This window comes from Crinia signifera, chromosome 4 (assembly GCF_055691185.1).
Source record: "Crinia signifera chromosome 4, ASM5569118v1, whole genome shotgun sequence".
NCBI lineage: Eukaryota > Metazoa > Chordata > Amphibia > Anura > Myobatrachidae > Crinia > Crinia signifera.
Genome location: NC_139220.1, coordinates 302,734,761 through 302,750,884, shown reverse-complemented (window position 1 = coordinate 302,750,884; position 16,124 = coordinate 302,734,761). Strand labels below are relative to the sequence as shown.

Sequence of the window (16,124 nt, the reverse complement as noted above, 5' to 3'; positions counted from 1 at the left end):
CACGTGGTATGAACAATAGAGACTCTTGGGAAATATTCCCTACAACATATGACAGGGGGTAATTTCAGCCTTCTCATGTGCGGTTCCTCTCACCCCCTACCCCTTCCTTATCTTCTCATGCATTGGCTTATGATATTTTTAGGGACAGCAATACTGCTATTATCTCCACAAAGGTTTCTTGGAAGAGTTTTCATGTAGTAATTCCTGATTTATGACAAACGGCATCATATTTATTTGGTATATTAATGGGATGACATTACTGACTATTATATTGTGCTATTTCTTACCCACTGTATTTGCTATGATATACCATTTGGATGTTTGCCGATTGCCATGGATATATATCAGGATCACATGCATTGAATAATCTATTATTACTTGTCAAGTTTTATGCAATACAATTTTATTTGAAAGAAGAACAAAAATAACTAGATCTACACCAGTCATTTTTATATTTTCAATTTTTTTTTTTTTTTTTGTGTTACAGATAAAATACAGAAATTCTTCTATAACATTACAAGACATTGTTAAAAGGACATTATTCTCTGATCAAGCCAACTATAGAAAGTGTTTTCCTATACACCTCTGGAGGATTCACTAAAGACGTTCTCATTTTTTGCATGGGAGAAACCTTCCACAGCTAATTTGTAATTTATCAAACACATGATGAGTCTGACAGGAGAGAGACCACATCTGTGCTCTGAGTGTGACAAACGCTTTACATATAAATCACAGCTTCTCATCCATCAGAGGAGTCACACAGGAGAGAGACCACATATGTGCTCTGTGACAAACGCTTTACATGTAAATCATCTCTTCTTAGCCATCAGAGAAGTCACACAGAAGAGAGAACACATCTGTGCTCTAAGTGTGACAAATGCTTTACACGTAAATCACATCTTCTAATACATCAGAGGAGTCACACAGGAGAGAGACCACATCTGTGCTCTGAGTGTGACAAACACTTTACATGTAAATCAGAGCTTCTCATCCATCAGAGAAGTCACACAGGAGAGAGACCATATCTGTGCTCTGAGTGTGACAAACGCTTTACATGTAAATCACAGCTTCTCATCCATCTGAGGAGTCACACAGGAGAGAGACCACATCTGTGCTCTGAGTGTGACAAATGCTTTATACGTAAATCACATCTTCACAGACATCAGAGGAGTCACACAGGAGAGAGACCACATCTGTGCTCTGAGTGTGACAAACGCTTTACATGTAAATCAGAGCTTCTCATCCATCAGAGGTGTCACACAGGAGAGAGACCACATCTGTGCTCTGAGTGTGACAAATGCTTTATAAGTAAATCACATCTTCTTAGCCATCAGAGGAGTCACACAGGACAGAGACCACATCTGTGCTCTGAGTGTGACAAACGCTTTACATGGAAATCAGATCTTCTCAGACATCAGAGGAGTCACACAGGAGAGAGACCACATCTGTGCTCTGAGTGTGACAAATGCTTTACATGGAAATCAGAGCTTCTCAGACATCAGATGATTCACACCGGAGAGAAACCATATAAATGTGCTGAATGTAGCAAGTGTTTTATCACCAGGCAAGCACTTGTTATACATCAGAGGACTCACACAGGAGAGAGACCATATAAATGCTCCGAATGTATCAAGTGTTTTTCTCAGAAGTCAACTCTTTCTGAACATCAAAAGAGTCACACAGGAGAGAAACCGTTTCAATGCATTGAATGCAGAAAGTGTTTTACAGAAAAGAGAAATCTTCTTCTTCATCAGAGGATTCACACAGGATAAAAACACATTAATGCTCTAAATGTAACAAGTGTTTCACTAAGAAACAAGGGACCTTATTCATGTCTGTTCGTTCGGACCCCTTCGTTCACAAGGGGTCCGATGTTGGGCTATTTTCACAGCATAAGATGACATTTTACAGCAGATCCGGGTGGCTCTGATGTTATGTGTCTGTACATGTGCATTGTCATCTGTAGGGGACTGTTCAATGGGTGCACACACACAACCTTGAGGGCAGGGGGGGCAGGTGGTGGTGGACCGGACCATTTGCATATGGGAACGCCCAGCACTTAATGCGTGATCCCTAGATAACACTGGGCATTATCATGCTAGTGGGCCAATGATGCGGGTACAGGGGTGGGCAGCTGACATCACCGGTTGTCAGCTGCCTGCCCACTTCCTTCTGAATTCTCACACACATCTAAGGTTGTTCTAAGCAGATGTGCGTGTGCCTTCCACATCATTCGATGGTCGCTGACCATAGAATGATATGGGTGTTCCCCTGCAGCCTGCGAATGGATGTCTATGTTAAACATCCATTCACAGCCTGTGTGTAGAAACATCTGCTGTAAGTTGGGGTGAGCAGCCGGCATTCTCAGGTGGAGTTTGGTGGAAGCAACTAAATGAAACCACAAAAACTTGTTATACATCCAATGAGTCACACAGGGGATCAGCCATAATCATGCTCTGAATTCAGCAAGTGTTTTACTAAAGAGATCAACCTTATTACTCACATACATAGTCACTCTGAGGGTCTGAATGTTGCATGTGAATCAATAGTAAGTTGTATCACACATTATGTGTTTCAGGAAGGTAACTTTAATGTTACAGTATGAATATGGCAATAAGTTTATATAAATCCATCTTGCTAAAGACAGGAGAGCTGTGACCAGTAAGCTGGGGGCTGCTTTTCCCTTGGGACAATCTCTCTGTTAGGAAATTGAGCTGCGGTATAACAGACAATGACGATGTGGCTGCCATTACTGTGCCCTGTAATATACAGCTGTTCTGCTCACACTGGTGCTGGGGCTAGTACAGGAAAGAGCTATATATCCATTACAGAGTTCCAGCAGCTCCTCCCAGTCCCTATTATACCTCCTTATTCTGTCCCTCATACATTCCTATTGCTGTCTTACCTCCCTCTGATTCATATACTATGTATTATATTGTATAATGGTGCAACTAGGACATTGGTCCCCTGTATCCCATATTAATCAATGATTATACAGTTGTTTGCTTGCTGGCACTAGGTGATGAAAGCTGATATCTGGTTGCTGTGGGTAACAGCACATGTTTTGTTTTTACACCATTGATAACATATTGTTTACCATGTTTATGATCAAGAACTTAATTAAAATGACTTAGTGACTATAATCAAACAATATCAGTGACTACTATTTATGTTACTGACAGTTATCCCCATAATACTTGTTGAATAAATACTGATCCTTATAAATGATATGATTCTGTTTTTGGCTGCTGATCTAATATATTGTATAAGTATTAAATCATTTTGTACATTGTTCTACATATTAGATGATGGGACCAGGGGAGATACAGACGGAGCCACCATCATCTAGCCTGCCTATGGCGTTTGTCCAACCATAAGTAGCACAGCATGGTATATGGCATATGGCATTATATACCAGCAAGACCAGTACCATATAAAACAGGAGATTCTTGGCTTTCAGGGCTCCAATGAGTATAAACATCAGACACATCTCACCATCACCTGACTACTTATAGGTAGAGCTTAGGGCTTCTATGAGATTATCCAACACTGATCCTGTATTGTCCTATATTACACTTTCCCACAGATTTTTATATTAGAATTGGAATCAGCGCTACTGCTGTCACTGATAGTACAAGGACGCTCCTGTTCCATAGTCTGATCCATGGCCGACAACAGGAGGAAAGATATACATGATATTACACCATGTGATCACCCAGTGATACAGACAATAGAGGGGCTGCTACCCTGTAATTCAGCCACTGATTGTATAGAATAGATTGTCTGTATATCATATCTAAATAGTTTTTATTAAAACAAGTATTAAAACAACAGAAGAGATAAAATGACACAAAGGTTTCTGCACACAGATGTATATTAGGAAATGTCTCTGCTTGTCCATGTGATTCTCACCAGACCGATTTTATGGGACAACCGATGGTGTCTGACTCCTAGAAGCACAGTCCAAGCATATGTTGTTACAGTATCTTACCACGTGGGGATAAGTTTAGTGATGTTTGTGATATAAATGATGGTCGATCCTATAATTATATATAATAATAACAGTCCCAATGCCAATATCGGAGTCCCAATGATGTCCTAAATGGAAACTGCATCCATACTGGTCCTGGCCAAGCAGAGATGGATGACCTTAATTTCGGGAAAACTAGTGTGTACTAGGAGTTGGTTATATAGTAAATCAGAGATTTGGGGCCAGGAGGAAGTGTTCTTGGTGACACTCTATGTGGACATCATTTGCCTATTAGATAAAGGGTTAGATAAGGTCCTTATGTCTTTTAAATTGCACAAGTTGTGTTTTAGATTTATAGTTGAAGAGTGGAAGAGAGACCATAAGGAGATACATTGGAAGATCAAAACATTGGAGTTTATTCTAGTTCATTCTTTCTGACAAAATCCTTCTTAGATGGACAAAACCATGTGCACTGCAGGGGGGCAGATGTAACATGTGCAGATAGAATTAGATTTGGGTGAGTTATTTTGTTTCTGTGCAGGGAAAATACTGACTGCTTTATTTTACACTGCAATACAGATCTCACTTTGAAGAAAAACCCCACCCAAATCTAATTCTCTCTGCATATGTTACATCTGCCCCACCTGCAGTGCACATGGTTTTGTCCATCTAAGAAGGATTTTGTCAGAAAGAATGAACTAGAATAACCCCCATTGTTCTACCTCTCATTCCATGTTCAGAATATATAGATAAATCTATCCAACTTTGAGCATCAAATAATAACAATTTAAAAAAAAATGAAACAGATAAAAATAGATTATAAACTTACTAAGGTTAAGAATTGGGGAAGATAATCGACATCAGGTAACATATATGTAATCCCTCTCTCCTCATGTGCCTTTCTTAGAATATATAAACCACAGCCACCCTGATAATTGCTTCAGTGTCCTGTCCCCTGATGCAACTATCCGTATTAACCATGTACTTGTCCCAAACTGTCTTGTAATGTAATTTGCTATGTGTTTGCTCATAACTATGCTCTGTAAAGCGCTGCGGAATTTGTATGCGCTATATAAGAAACTGTTAATAAATAAATAAATAAATGTAATCAGTCCATGAGACAGAGGATAGATAGTATTACCAACATTATAAGCACTTTTAAATAATGACTCTAAAATTAAAAAAAGTACGTACACACTATATTCATCACAAGCGTCACCATCACACACACAATACACAATATTAAAGCTAGTTCTGGTCACAAAAAGATACAAAAAAATATACACAAAATATTTTTTTTGTTAGATAATCACAAACCGCAAAAAAATCCATTTTCTAAACAGAAAAATACATTTTCTTACAGCAGATTACAGTCACCTTTTTTTCATTTAAAAGGCTTAAAAAAAAGAAATAGAAATAATTGTGCCAAATCAATCAATCAGACCCTCACTATTGAGAAACCATTAGGAATATTTTAACTTTCATCAAAATAACTCTCTAGATATCAATTAATTTTATTTAATGTAATTATTATATAGATTTCAACAACTATATTTAATATTTGAACCCAGGGCCGTTTCTAGACAATTTAGCTCCCAGGGCGAAAAAGAAAAAATGCGCCCCCCCCCCCCCCCCTCCCAAATACATAACATGGCATAGAAGAAATTGAGCACCGAAATAGGGGTGTGGCTTAATATAAGGGCGTGGCCTAGCCTGAAAACAATTACCTTACATCACACTTTTGCGACCTGCATGACCAGACATTGGTTACCGCAGGAGTTGTCATTGTCCTCCCGCACTTAAGTTGGTGGGCTGAAGGCCACAATGACATAAAAAACATAAAGGCCCACACAGTGACCTAGTACGCCTCACAGATCAAGGCCAAACAATGACAGGCTACTTAAATCATTATACACTATTTATCCATGATGCCAATTACACATGACGCCGCACACCGTGATGACAATTACACATTACGTCACACACTGTGATGACAATTACACATTATGCCACACACTGTGATGCCAATTACATATTACGCCGCACACCGTGATAAAAATGACACATTTCTGTTACACACTGTGATGCCCATTACACCCCACACTGGGATGGCAATTACGCAATACTCCCCACACCGTAATGCCCATTTCACATTATGCCCCACGAGCCGCTGCTGCACAACTGTATCCATTTACTAATATTCCCCCACAGTGCCAGATATGCCCCCACAGTGCCACACATATATGCCCCCACAGTGACACACACATATGCCCCCACAGTGCCAAATATGCCCCCACAGATATGTCCCCACAGATATGCCCCCACAGTGCCAAATATGCCCCCACAGTGCCACACATATGCCCCCACAGTGCTGGATATGCCCCCCACAGCGCCACACATATATGCCCCCACAGTGACAGCTATTCCCTCAAAGGCCAAACATATGCCCCCACAGCGCCACACATATATGCCCCCACAGAGACAGATATGCCCCAACAGTGCCAAATATGCCCCACAGTGCCACAGATATATGCCCCCACAGTGCCACAGATATATGCCCCCACAGTGCTACAGATATATGCCCCCACAGTGCTGGATATGCCCCCCACAGTGCCATACATATATGCCCCCACAGTAAAAAGCTATTCCCACACAGTGCCACACATATGCCCCCACAGTGACAGCTATTCCCACACAGTGGCACACATATGCACCAACAGCGCCACACATATATGCCCCCAGTGACAGCTATGCCCCAACAGTGCCACAGATATATGCCCCCACATTGCTAAATATGCCCCCACAGTGCCACAGATATATGCCCCCACTTTGCCACAGATATATGCCCCCACAGGGCCAAATATGCCCCCACAGTGCCACAGATATATGCCCCCACAGTGCCACAGATATATGCCCCCCACAGTGCCACAGATATATGCCCCCACAGTGCCAAATATGCCCCACAGTGCCGGAAGCAGCATACAGTAATTCACTGTGCCTCCCCCTGCTGCCATCGCCTCTGCTGTTGCCTCTTATTCATCTTCCTTGGGGAGGGGAGGGGAGCGCATCACATGTCTCTCCTTCCCCTTCACTGAGCTGTCAGCCATTCATACATCGCGGGCTGTCTCCTGATTGGCTGACAGCCCAGTGACACAGTGAGAGAGGGGAAGGAGAGACGCACGATGCGCTCCCTCCCCTCCCCTCCCCTAGGAAATTAATCAGCGGCGCCGGCGGTGGACGGTGAGAGCTGAGAGGCGAGCCGGAGAGGGGGAGGAAGGGAGGCAGCGCTGGGGGGAGCTGCTGCCTGGCGCCCCGGCTGTTTATTAGAGGCAGACAAGCCGTGCGGCGCCCCGGGCTGCTGCACGGCTTGTCCGCCTCTAGAAACGGCCCTGTTTGAACCATACAAAAGCATTACAGTGGGAAATGCTAATTACACCCTGGCAGGGTAACACCTTGTATTCTAATTTGATCACAGCAGCCTCTGGCCTCCTGTTATGTCACCAAAGGGACCTTTTGTTACATTTTATAATATTATTACCATCTAAATACTACCGGTTAGAATCATGATGCAGTTCATTTCAAAACATTCTTTAATACATTAAAGTAAATTAAAATTGATTTATAAGCAATAGCTGTTTGCAAACCAGATAATAATATTGTAGCCAAGCTAATAAACTTCTAAATGAAAATCACAAACTTATGAAACAAAGATCCTACCACTAATAAAATGAGTGAATCGTTATTTGTATTTGTTTAAAAGTGTTGATTATTTTGGCATTAAATTTCCAGTAATTTAAATGGTGTATTATAATTAAAAAATACATAAGGCACACAGACCCCCCCCCACATCCTATGAGGCTCTATGCCGGGCTGAATCCTCTCCTCAACATCTCCTTTCCATAGGATATAAACTCCTAATAGAAGAAACGTTCGCTACGCTACCACGTCTTACTATGGATAGGGAAAGGGATCTAGGTATACAGCTAAGCCATAAAGAATGGGGGAAAATATTTCAGGTCACTAAGTCATGCTCGTCAAGCTATTCAGTGATAGAGACCCAATATAAGGTATTATCTAGATGGTACAGATGCCCCTCAATATTGGCTAGGATGTACCCTGGAGTACCTGCATCTTGTTGGAGATGTAACGCAGCCGTAGGATCCCCGCTACACATATGGTGGTAATGTAGTAGCCCTCGCCCTTTCTGGAATTCAGTGTTTTCTATAACTAAGGAAATGATGGGACAGGATGCAAGCTCTGATCCTACATTCTGGCTTCTTTATAAAATAGACTGTCCTATTGCCATAAAACAAAAAATCTTTACTAAAACACTTGAACAGTGCAGCTAAAGCCGTTATCCCGATACACTGGAGGTCCTCTTCTCCCCCAACCATAGCTGAATGGTTCACGCAACTTGAGTTCTACATGTCTATGGATGACCTGTCTCTGTCCGGCCCCTCTAACTATAAAACGTTTAATGCTATATGGACACCATGGCTCATTTTCAAAGACTCCCTTTCCTATTTAAGACATATTAGGATATCAAAATATCAAGATAGATATGACGATAACTTGTCAATGGCTACCCGGATAGTACCCCTTCTACTCCTTCCCCTCTTTCCACCCTCTCCCTACCTTTATATACCTTCCTCTCTGTAACATTACCAGATATGTTCTTCATCTTGTTTTTGACTTATGCTACAAGAAAATAAGTTCCATTAAGACTGTTATGACTACATGCCAGTATAACCGTGCTTAAGCCTTTCATCTGACTATCACATCAATTAACGATGCCTAACAAGATATCTGACTGTGAGACTCGCATGTATTTGTTGATAAGTAACTTCTGTTTTTTTTCTGCAAAATACCTTCAATAAAAACTTTAATGGAAAAAATAAAAAATACATAATGATTAAAAAATACAGGAAAATCTATACTATTCCTTTCAAATTATAAATCAAAGGTTCTATAAATCTTTTAAAATATCTTGAGTACATAAAATGGAAAAATAAATATCTATGGGTTACAATAAAAACAAGACAGAAAAAATAAATATAACGCGCTAGAAACAATGTATGGGTAAAATAAAAATATTTATTAATTACACTAAGTGTCACTGGCCAGTGAGAGTATTACATAGTAAAAATACATACATTATGGAACAGTTTATATAAATTCTGCATCAAAACATTTATTAAAAAAGCTTATGGGCCAATATTGTCTGTCCAATCCTGGTTTTTGTGTATAGGGAATAAATGTTTTTTTATAGAAAAAGGTGATTTTCCAAATCCCCTATACTGTATATGGCATGAACTGATATCTGGCCAGAAAAACTTCTTTTTAAAAAGTAAAAAAAGATAAGAAAATATGTATTGTTTGGGAGCGTCCTCCCTGTACCTGCTTCTGTTCTGCTGGGTTTATTCATTCTTATGGCTGTATGCAGGAGTACCAGTCTCTGTGGGTTTATTACGAGCCCGGGCTCCTAGTCACAATGGGGCTCCCAGTAGTTCCAGTGGCTATTGACTGAATGCAGGTACGAGGTTCGACCTCCTATCCTCTGGAGTGTGTGAAGACAGAAATGGGTGCTCAAAATGACGTGTTTCCCCGCCTCCGTGGGGACTCGGTGGCTTCTTCTAACAGCGTATTTGGTCTACACCTAAAGGCTATCTGTTAAATTGACAATTTTTGTGGGTTTTAGCGCTGATATACCTTTTTCTTGTGTTTATCTATGGGTTACTATTGGTATTCTGACCATGTAAACATCTATACCACATGCAAAAGATGGCAAAAAAATAATTTTCTAATCATAGAAACCTTATATAACCTAACTTATAATAATAATAATAATAATAATAATAATAATAATAATAGTTATAATAATAGTAATAATAATAATAATAGTAATAATAATAATAATAATAATAATAATAATAATAATAATAATTAAGAACAAAAACACACGACACCGCCTTAGGAATAATACTGCATTGGCATATACATTTCCTCAGGGGAATGGGAAACATTTCACATTTATAATTCTGCATTTTATTGGACACCAGGATTACATTTATACATTTATGTATACATTTATACATTTTTGTTTTTTTTATTATTATTATTATTATTATTATTACTATTTATTATAAAGTAGGTTATATAAGGTTTTTATAATTAGAAAATTATTTTTGCCATCTTCTGCATGTGGTATAGATGTATACATGGTGAGAATACCAATAGTAACCCACAGATATTTGCTTTTGCATTTTATGTAATCAAGATATTTTTAAATATTTTTAGAACCTTTGATTTATAATTTGAAAGGAATAGTATAGATCTTCCTGGTGGCATTTTTAAATCCTTATGTATTTTTGAATTATAATACACCATTTAAATTACTGGGAATTTAATGCAAAAAATAATCAACACTTCTAAACGAATACAAAAAAGGATTCACTAATTTAATTAGTGGTAGGATCTTTTATTTTTTTCATAAGTTTGTGATTTTCGTTTAGAAGTTTATTAGCTTCCAATGCGAAATCAGACCAATCTTGGATGATGTTTCCATCCTCGGCTACAATATAATTATCTGGGTTGCCAACAGCTATTGCTCATAAATCAGATTTAATTTACTTTAATGTAATAAAGAACGTTTTGAACTTAACTGTGTCCTGATTCTAAACAGTAGTATTTAGATGGTATTAATATTATAAAATGTAATAAAAGGTCCATTTGGTGACATAACAGGAGCCCACAGGCTGCTGCGATCTAATTAGAATACAAGGTGTTACCCTGCTAGGGTGTAATTAGCATTTTCCATTGTAGTAAGTGACTTTAGGAATATTTACACCTCATTTACAAGACAAGGAGATGGGCAGGAGGAGCTACTGTGGTGAATGACTGTATACTAATGTTATGTGACCCTAATTTACATGTCACCTCTCAGTGTAAGAATTCCTGCAGGGCATCCTGGGAACTACTGGGGAGAGATGGGGAGGAGTGACTATAAATAGGCGGTATCAGGCCACTTGGAGCTGATGGAGGAGCTGCTGGAGGAGTCACTGGTTGGAGAGCTGGGAGGAAGGAGGAGAGAGTGTGAGAGAGACAGAGAAAAATAAGACAAAACGGTAACTATATTATGAACTTATTCTAATACATTATATGTAAATACAATTTTGTAAATACTGTTTTGTAGTTATTGTTATAGAACAGGGGTCAGGAACCTTTTTGACTAAGAGAGCCATGAAAGCAAAATATTTGGAAATTTATTTCAGTGAGAGCCATATAATATATTTTAAAAGTGAATTCAACTAAATGTCAGTATAAAACGCCTCTGAATTTATTCTTTTAAATAATGTTGTTATAATACTCACCATTAATGCGAGCAGTATAACACACATAATGCCCCCAGCAGTATACCCCATATAATGCCCCCAGCAGTATACCACACATAATGCCCCCAGCAGTATAACACACACATAATGCCCCCAGCAGTATAATAGAAGTGCACAGAATGCCCCCAGCAGTATACCACACATAATGCCCCCAGCAGTATAACACACATAATGCCTCCAGCAGTATACCACACATAATGCCCCCAGCAGTATACCACACATAATGCCCCCAGCAGTATACCACACATAATGCCCCCAGCAGTATAACACACATAATGCCTCCAGCAGTATACCCCACATAATGCCCCCAGCAGTATAACACACATAATGCCCCCAGCAGTATACCACAGATAATGCCCCCAGCAGTATAACACACACATAATGCCCCCAGCAGTATAATAGAAGTGCACAGAATGCCCCCAGCAATATACCACACATAATGCCCCCAGCAGTATACCACACATGATGCCCCCAGCAGTATACTGTACCACACATAATGCCCCCAGCAGTATACCACACATAATGCCCCCAGCAGTATACCACACATAATGCCCCCAGCAGTATAATAGAAGTGCACAGAATGCCCCAGCACAAACTTACTGCTGTAAGTTACACTCACCGTCAGTGTCCAAAAGCCTCCAGCACCCGTGTGGCGCGCAGTGATTCCCCACGTGTCAGCAGAGGTGGGGAGCCTATCAGCGCGGCGGGCAGCCTGTCAGCACGGCGGGTGTGGGATGTAGCTGGAAGAGCCTACAGTACACACTGCGGCGTATCAGCTCTTCCACCCACACCCCCCCCCCCCCCGCCGCCGCGCTGACGGCTCAATCCATTCCCCCGATGTTAGCCGCGTATCCTCATAGAAAGGGGATAAAAAATCAGGCAGTCTGCGAGCCATATGCAATCATCAAAAGAGCCACACCTGGCTCGCGAGCCATTGGTTCCCGACCCCTGTACTAGAGTAATGTCTTGCTATACTAGAGGCAGAAATGTAAGGGATTGGGTGGTCCGGACGGACATCACCCCACCATCGATAATGGAATCCTCCGGTTTTTTGAGGCGCCGTAACGGCTGTTATAGGTGTCTCAATTGTTTGACCTGCCGTAGCCTGACTGTTGGTGATAGCTTCTGCCACCCCTTCAGTGGCAAACGCTATAAAATATGCCACAGGGTCACATGTACCACACGTTACATTGTATATCTGATTTCGTGTCCCTGTGGTCTACACTATGTCGGGAAGACCGACTGTACCCTTCGTGTGCGAATGGCAGGTCACCGAGCAGCAATTCGTGCTGCATTGTCCACTGGTAACAGCGATCAGCCTGTGGCAAGACATTTTGCCCAGGCTGGCCACAGTATGGCTAATTTCAGGTATATTATCATAGACCATATACCAGCAAGATTGAGAGGAGGAAACAGGTCATTAGCTTTACTCCAGTGTGAATCACGTTGGATTTTTAGATTGAATACGATGACCCCAAATGGATTAAACGATCACCTAGGGCTACATGCTTTCCTGTAATTATTTTTCAGTGATTGGTTTCGTGTTGTAAATATTTCTGTCTCTGCAGTAACAAACTGGTTCTGCAGGAAGATTGTACATTGGATGTAAATTCATGTGGGATTACGCTGTGCATTGATGCTGAAGTGAAGTGATGTATATATTGTATATAGTGCCAGATTGATGCTTTTGTCTGGTGCCCCCGGTTCAGCTGGGCCAGCCTCAGCCTGATGTTTTATATTTTATGAATGCATTAATCTGGGTAAGTGCGGCGGGAGATACGGACCGTGGGCGGTGTCACTTGCTGAGCCAGGTATCTAGGAGAATGATGGGCATTGTTGCCGCGTCTCCATGGTAACTGGGGCGGAAGTGACATATCGCAGGCCGGCTCTGGTGTCCGGAATGGATTGTGTGGTTTACACATCTCCCGGACAACCAGCCCGGAAGTGATGCGCTCATGGGGGACGGTCTGCTTCCGGCAAATCCGATAGGTGCATGCATGTGGGAGATGGGGATATAAGGTGAGCAATGTATGTACTTTTTTATGCCTGATGACGAATAAAATTCGAAACGTTGCAGTATAGCTGAGTCTACTATCTATTCTTCTTTGATACCGAAGTGCGGCTGTGACTGTCTGACGTGGCAGTGTGTATGTATGTATATGTGTGTGTGTATATATATATATATATATATATACCCAGGGAATGGGACGACACTCACTATTCAAGTTCATAAATGCTGGGGTGCACACTCAAAAATAAGCTTCCATGGAGGAAGTATTTGATATAATTGTGGGTACAGAAGGAGGACACTCGCCAGACTGGAGTTAAAAATGATTCTTTTTATTTCATTTCATTTTATTTACGCTGCCATCACATATGGTCAACGTTTCGACCCGAATTAGGGCCTTTTTCAAGACGTGTAAGACAGCCATATCAGATAATACATCCAGTAATAAAAGACACCTATTACAAAAAATATAAATACAAACAAGAAAATGTGTATGAGTACCAGGAGGGAATCAATCAACCATATGTTAAAATACACACTATCCCCAGACCAATAAAGTTCTATAAAGTTCTATCAATATCACCTTCTTGCAAAGAAAATCTTAGCAAGATCTTTAACCATTAACTTTTAAGGAGCATATACTATCAATAATCCATGCCTAAAACAAACAAATGCTGTAGCAATACATACCATGGAGTGTCCAGAACGCTGCACCACGAGCTGTTAACGCATGTCAGCGTCGTGTGCCACTGTTTACTAACCTCTAACCTTTTAAAGCGTCAAATGGCGCGAAAAACGTCAGCTGGAACGCACATCAGCTTCCCCTAATGAACTGCCTGCCATCAGCTAAGTATTTCCTGGTGCTCAGCGCTCGAATAGCGCATCACTCATCCATTCCCATAGATCAAATGTACCATGTGATCGCGACTAGCGCGTCACATGATCATAGCAACCAATCACTTCAGGCTCACTAGCAGTGTCATTACTGGGTGCCTGGAACGCACCTGGACCGCATATATTGCTATGGGATGCCCTGTATTATCCAACAGACGCCATCTAGTGGACTTTTTGCAAAATGACCAGCAAAAAAGATTATTCTGACACTCCTGGCATATAGTTGCACCAGCACCCGATATAAATAGGCATAACAATATTCCTTTAGTTTTAAGCCTCACCTGGACCCAATACACATCTTTTACAAGACATAACAAATATTAGAAGTACAAACAATACAGTTTATACTAAAAATTACAATACAAACATATAAACAATTTAAGCATGCAAATTCATGTACCAACATCACCCATATCACAGATATATTTTACCATAAAGCATCCAATTACAAAAATGCTGCTAATGAGTTGTATTCATTTAAGCCTTTCGGCGCTACTGTATCAAGTTTTGCAATCCACCTTGCTTCCCTTTGGAGGAGGGCTTTTCTGCGGTCGCCGCCTCTCTCAGAGGGGGGTTCCCAATCTATAATCATATATTTTAGTGACGAAATTTGGTGACCTTCTTTTACGAAGTGGACAGCCACTGGCTTATCAGAAGCACCCGTACTGTATGATAATCTGATCGAAGACCTATGTTGGGTCATCCGTTCGCGAAAAGTTCTGATTGTCTTCCCCACGTATAAATACCCGCAGGGACATTTCAGAAAATAGACAACATAGTCCATAAGACAAGTCAGACGATGTCTTAACATTATTTTGGTGCCCGTCTGAGGATGATTGAACGTCCGGCCAGTTATCATTGACCTGCAAGTTATACATCCCAGACATCGATAGCACCCAACTTGTTGGGAAAGCCACGTCGGTTTCTGTTTGACAGACGTGATGGACATATTCGGTCTCAATAAATAATCTTTGAGATTCCGGCCTCGTCTTACACTCAGTAATGGTTGGCTTTTTTCCATTTTTGCGAATGCAGGGTCAGAAGAGAAGATATGCCAATTTCTTCTTATGCCATGTTGTACACGTCTTAGGCCTGTGTTGCACTCAGTGCCCAGAACCATAGTTGGTGCTTTTCTCTGTACAATACCACTTGTATTTTGTACTTGGTGTTTTCGTCTGGCTTTAGTAAGGCAATTTTGAATATCCTGTCTCCTGTACCCACGCTCACTAAATCGCTGGCAACATTCCTGAAGTTGTTCCTCAGCTTTTATCGGACTAGAGTTGTTACGTAAGATCCTTAGGAACTGTGAGATGGGCAGTTTGGTTTTCAATGAGTCCGGGTGATGGCTTGTAGCCCACAACATTGTATTCCGATCTGTGGGTTTTCGGTACAACGTGTAACCCAATTTGTTACCATCCCTAAACAATGTCACGTCTAAAAAGTTTATGGACATGCTACTTATCTCTGATGTGAACCTGATAGGGTGGTCAAGGCTATTAAGATTGTTTACCATATCATGAAAGGACTGCTCAGTGTCCAACCATAACAGGATCACATCATCAATAAACCTTTTATAATACAATATCTGGGTACCATACTTAGAAAGAATGTGCTCATCCTCATACCTTTGCATAAAAATGTTAGAATAGGCCGGAGCCAAATTCGACCCCATAGCGGTCCCGGACAGCTGAATGTAATAATCACCCTGATACAGGAAGTGATTATTACGGAGCACCATGCCCAATAATTCCATCATGAATGCTATCGGGGGACCGCTATAGGGCCCTATCAACATTTTATCCTCAACAGCCCGTATCCCCATATCATGGGGTATTACGGTGTATAAGGATGATACATCAAG

The 16,124-nt window shown here is 40.9% G+C and overlaps 1 protein-coding gene across 1 annotated transcript in view; it reads left to right on the top strand.

Annotated features, from left to right (window-relative positions):
• Nucleotides 1-3,696, top strand: part of LOC146073254 (uncharacterized) — a 28,209-nt gene extending 24,513 nt beyond the window's left edge. Inside the window, exons 3-4 of the mRNA XM_083180444.1 lie at nucleotides 982-1,533; nucleotides 3,587-3,696. Of these exons, the coding sequence (XP_083036570.1) occupies nucleotides 982-1,533; nucleotides 3,587-3,696 (662 nt within the window). The remainder of the gene's footprint in view (nucleotides 1-981; nucleotides 1,534-3,586) is intronic.
• The last annotated feature ends 12,428 nt before the right edge of the window (nucleotides 3,697-16,124 follow it).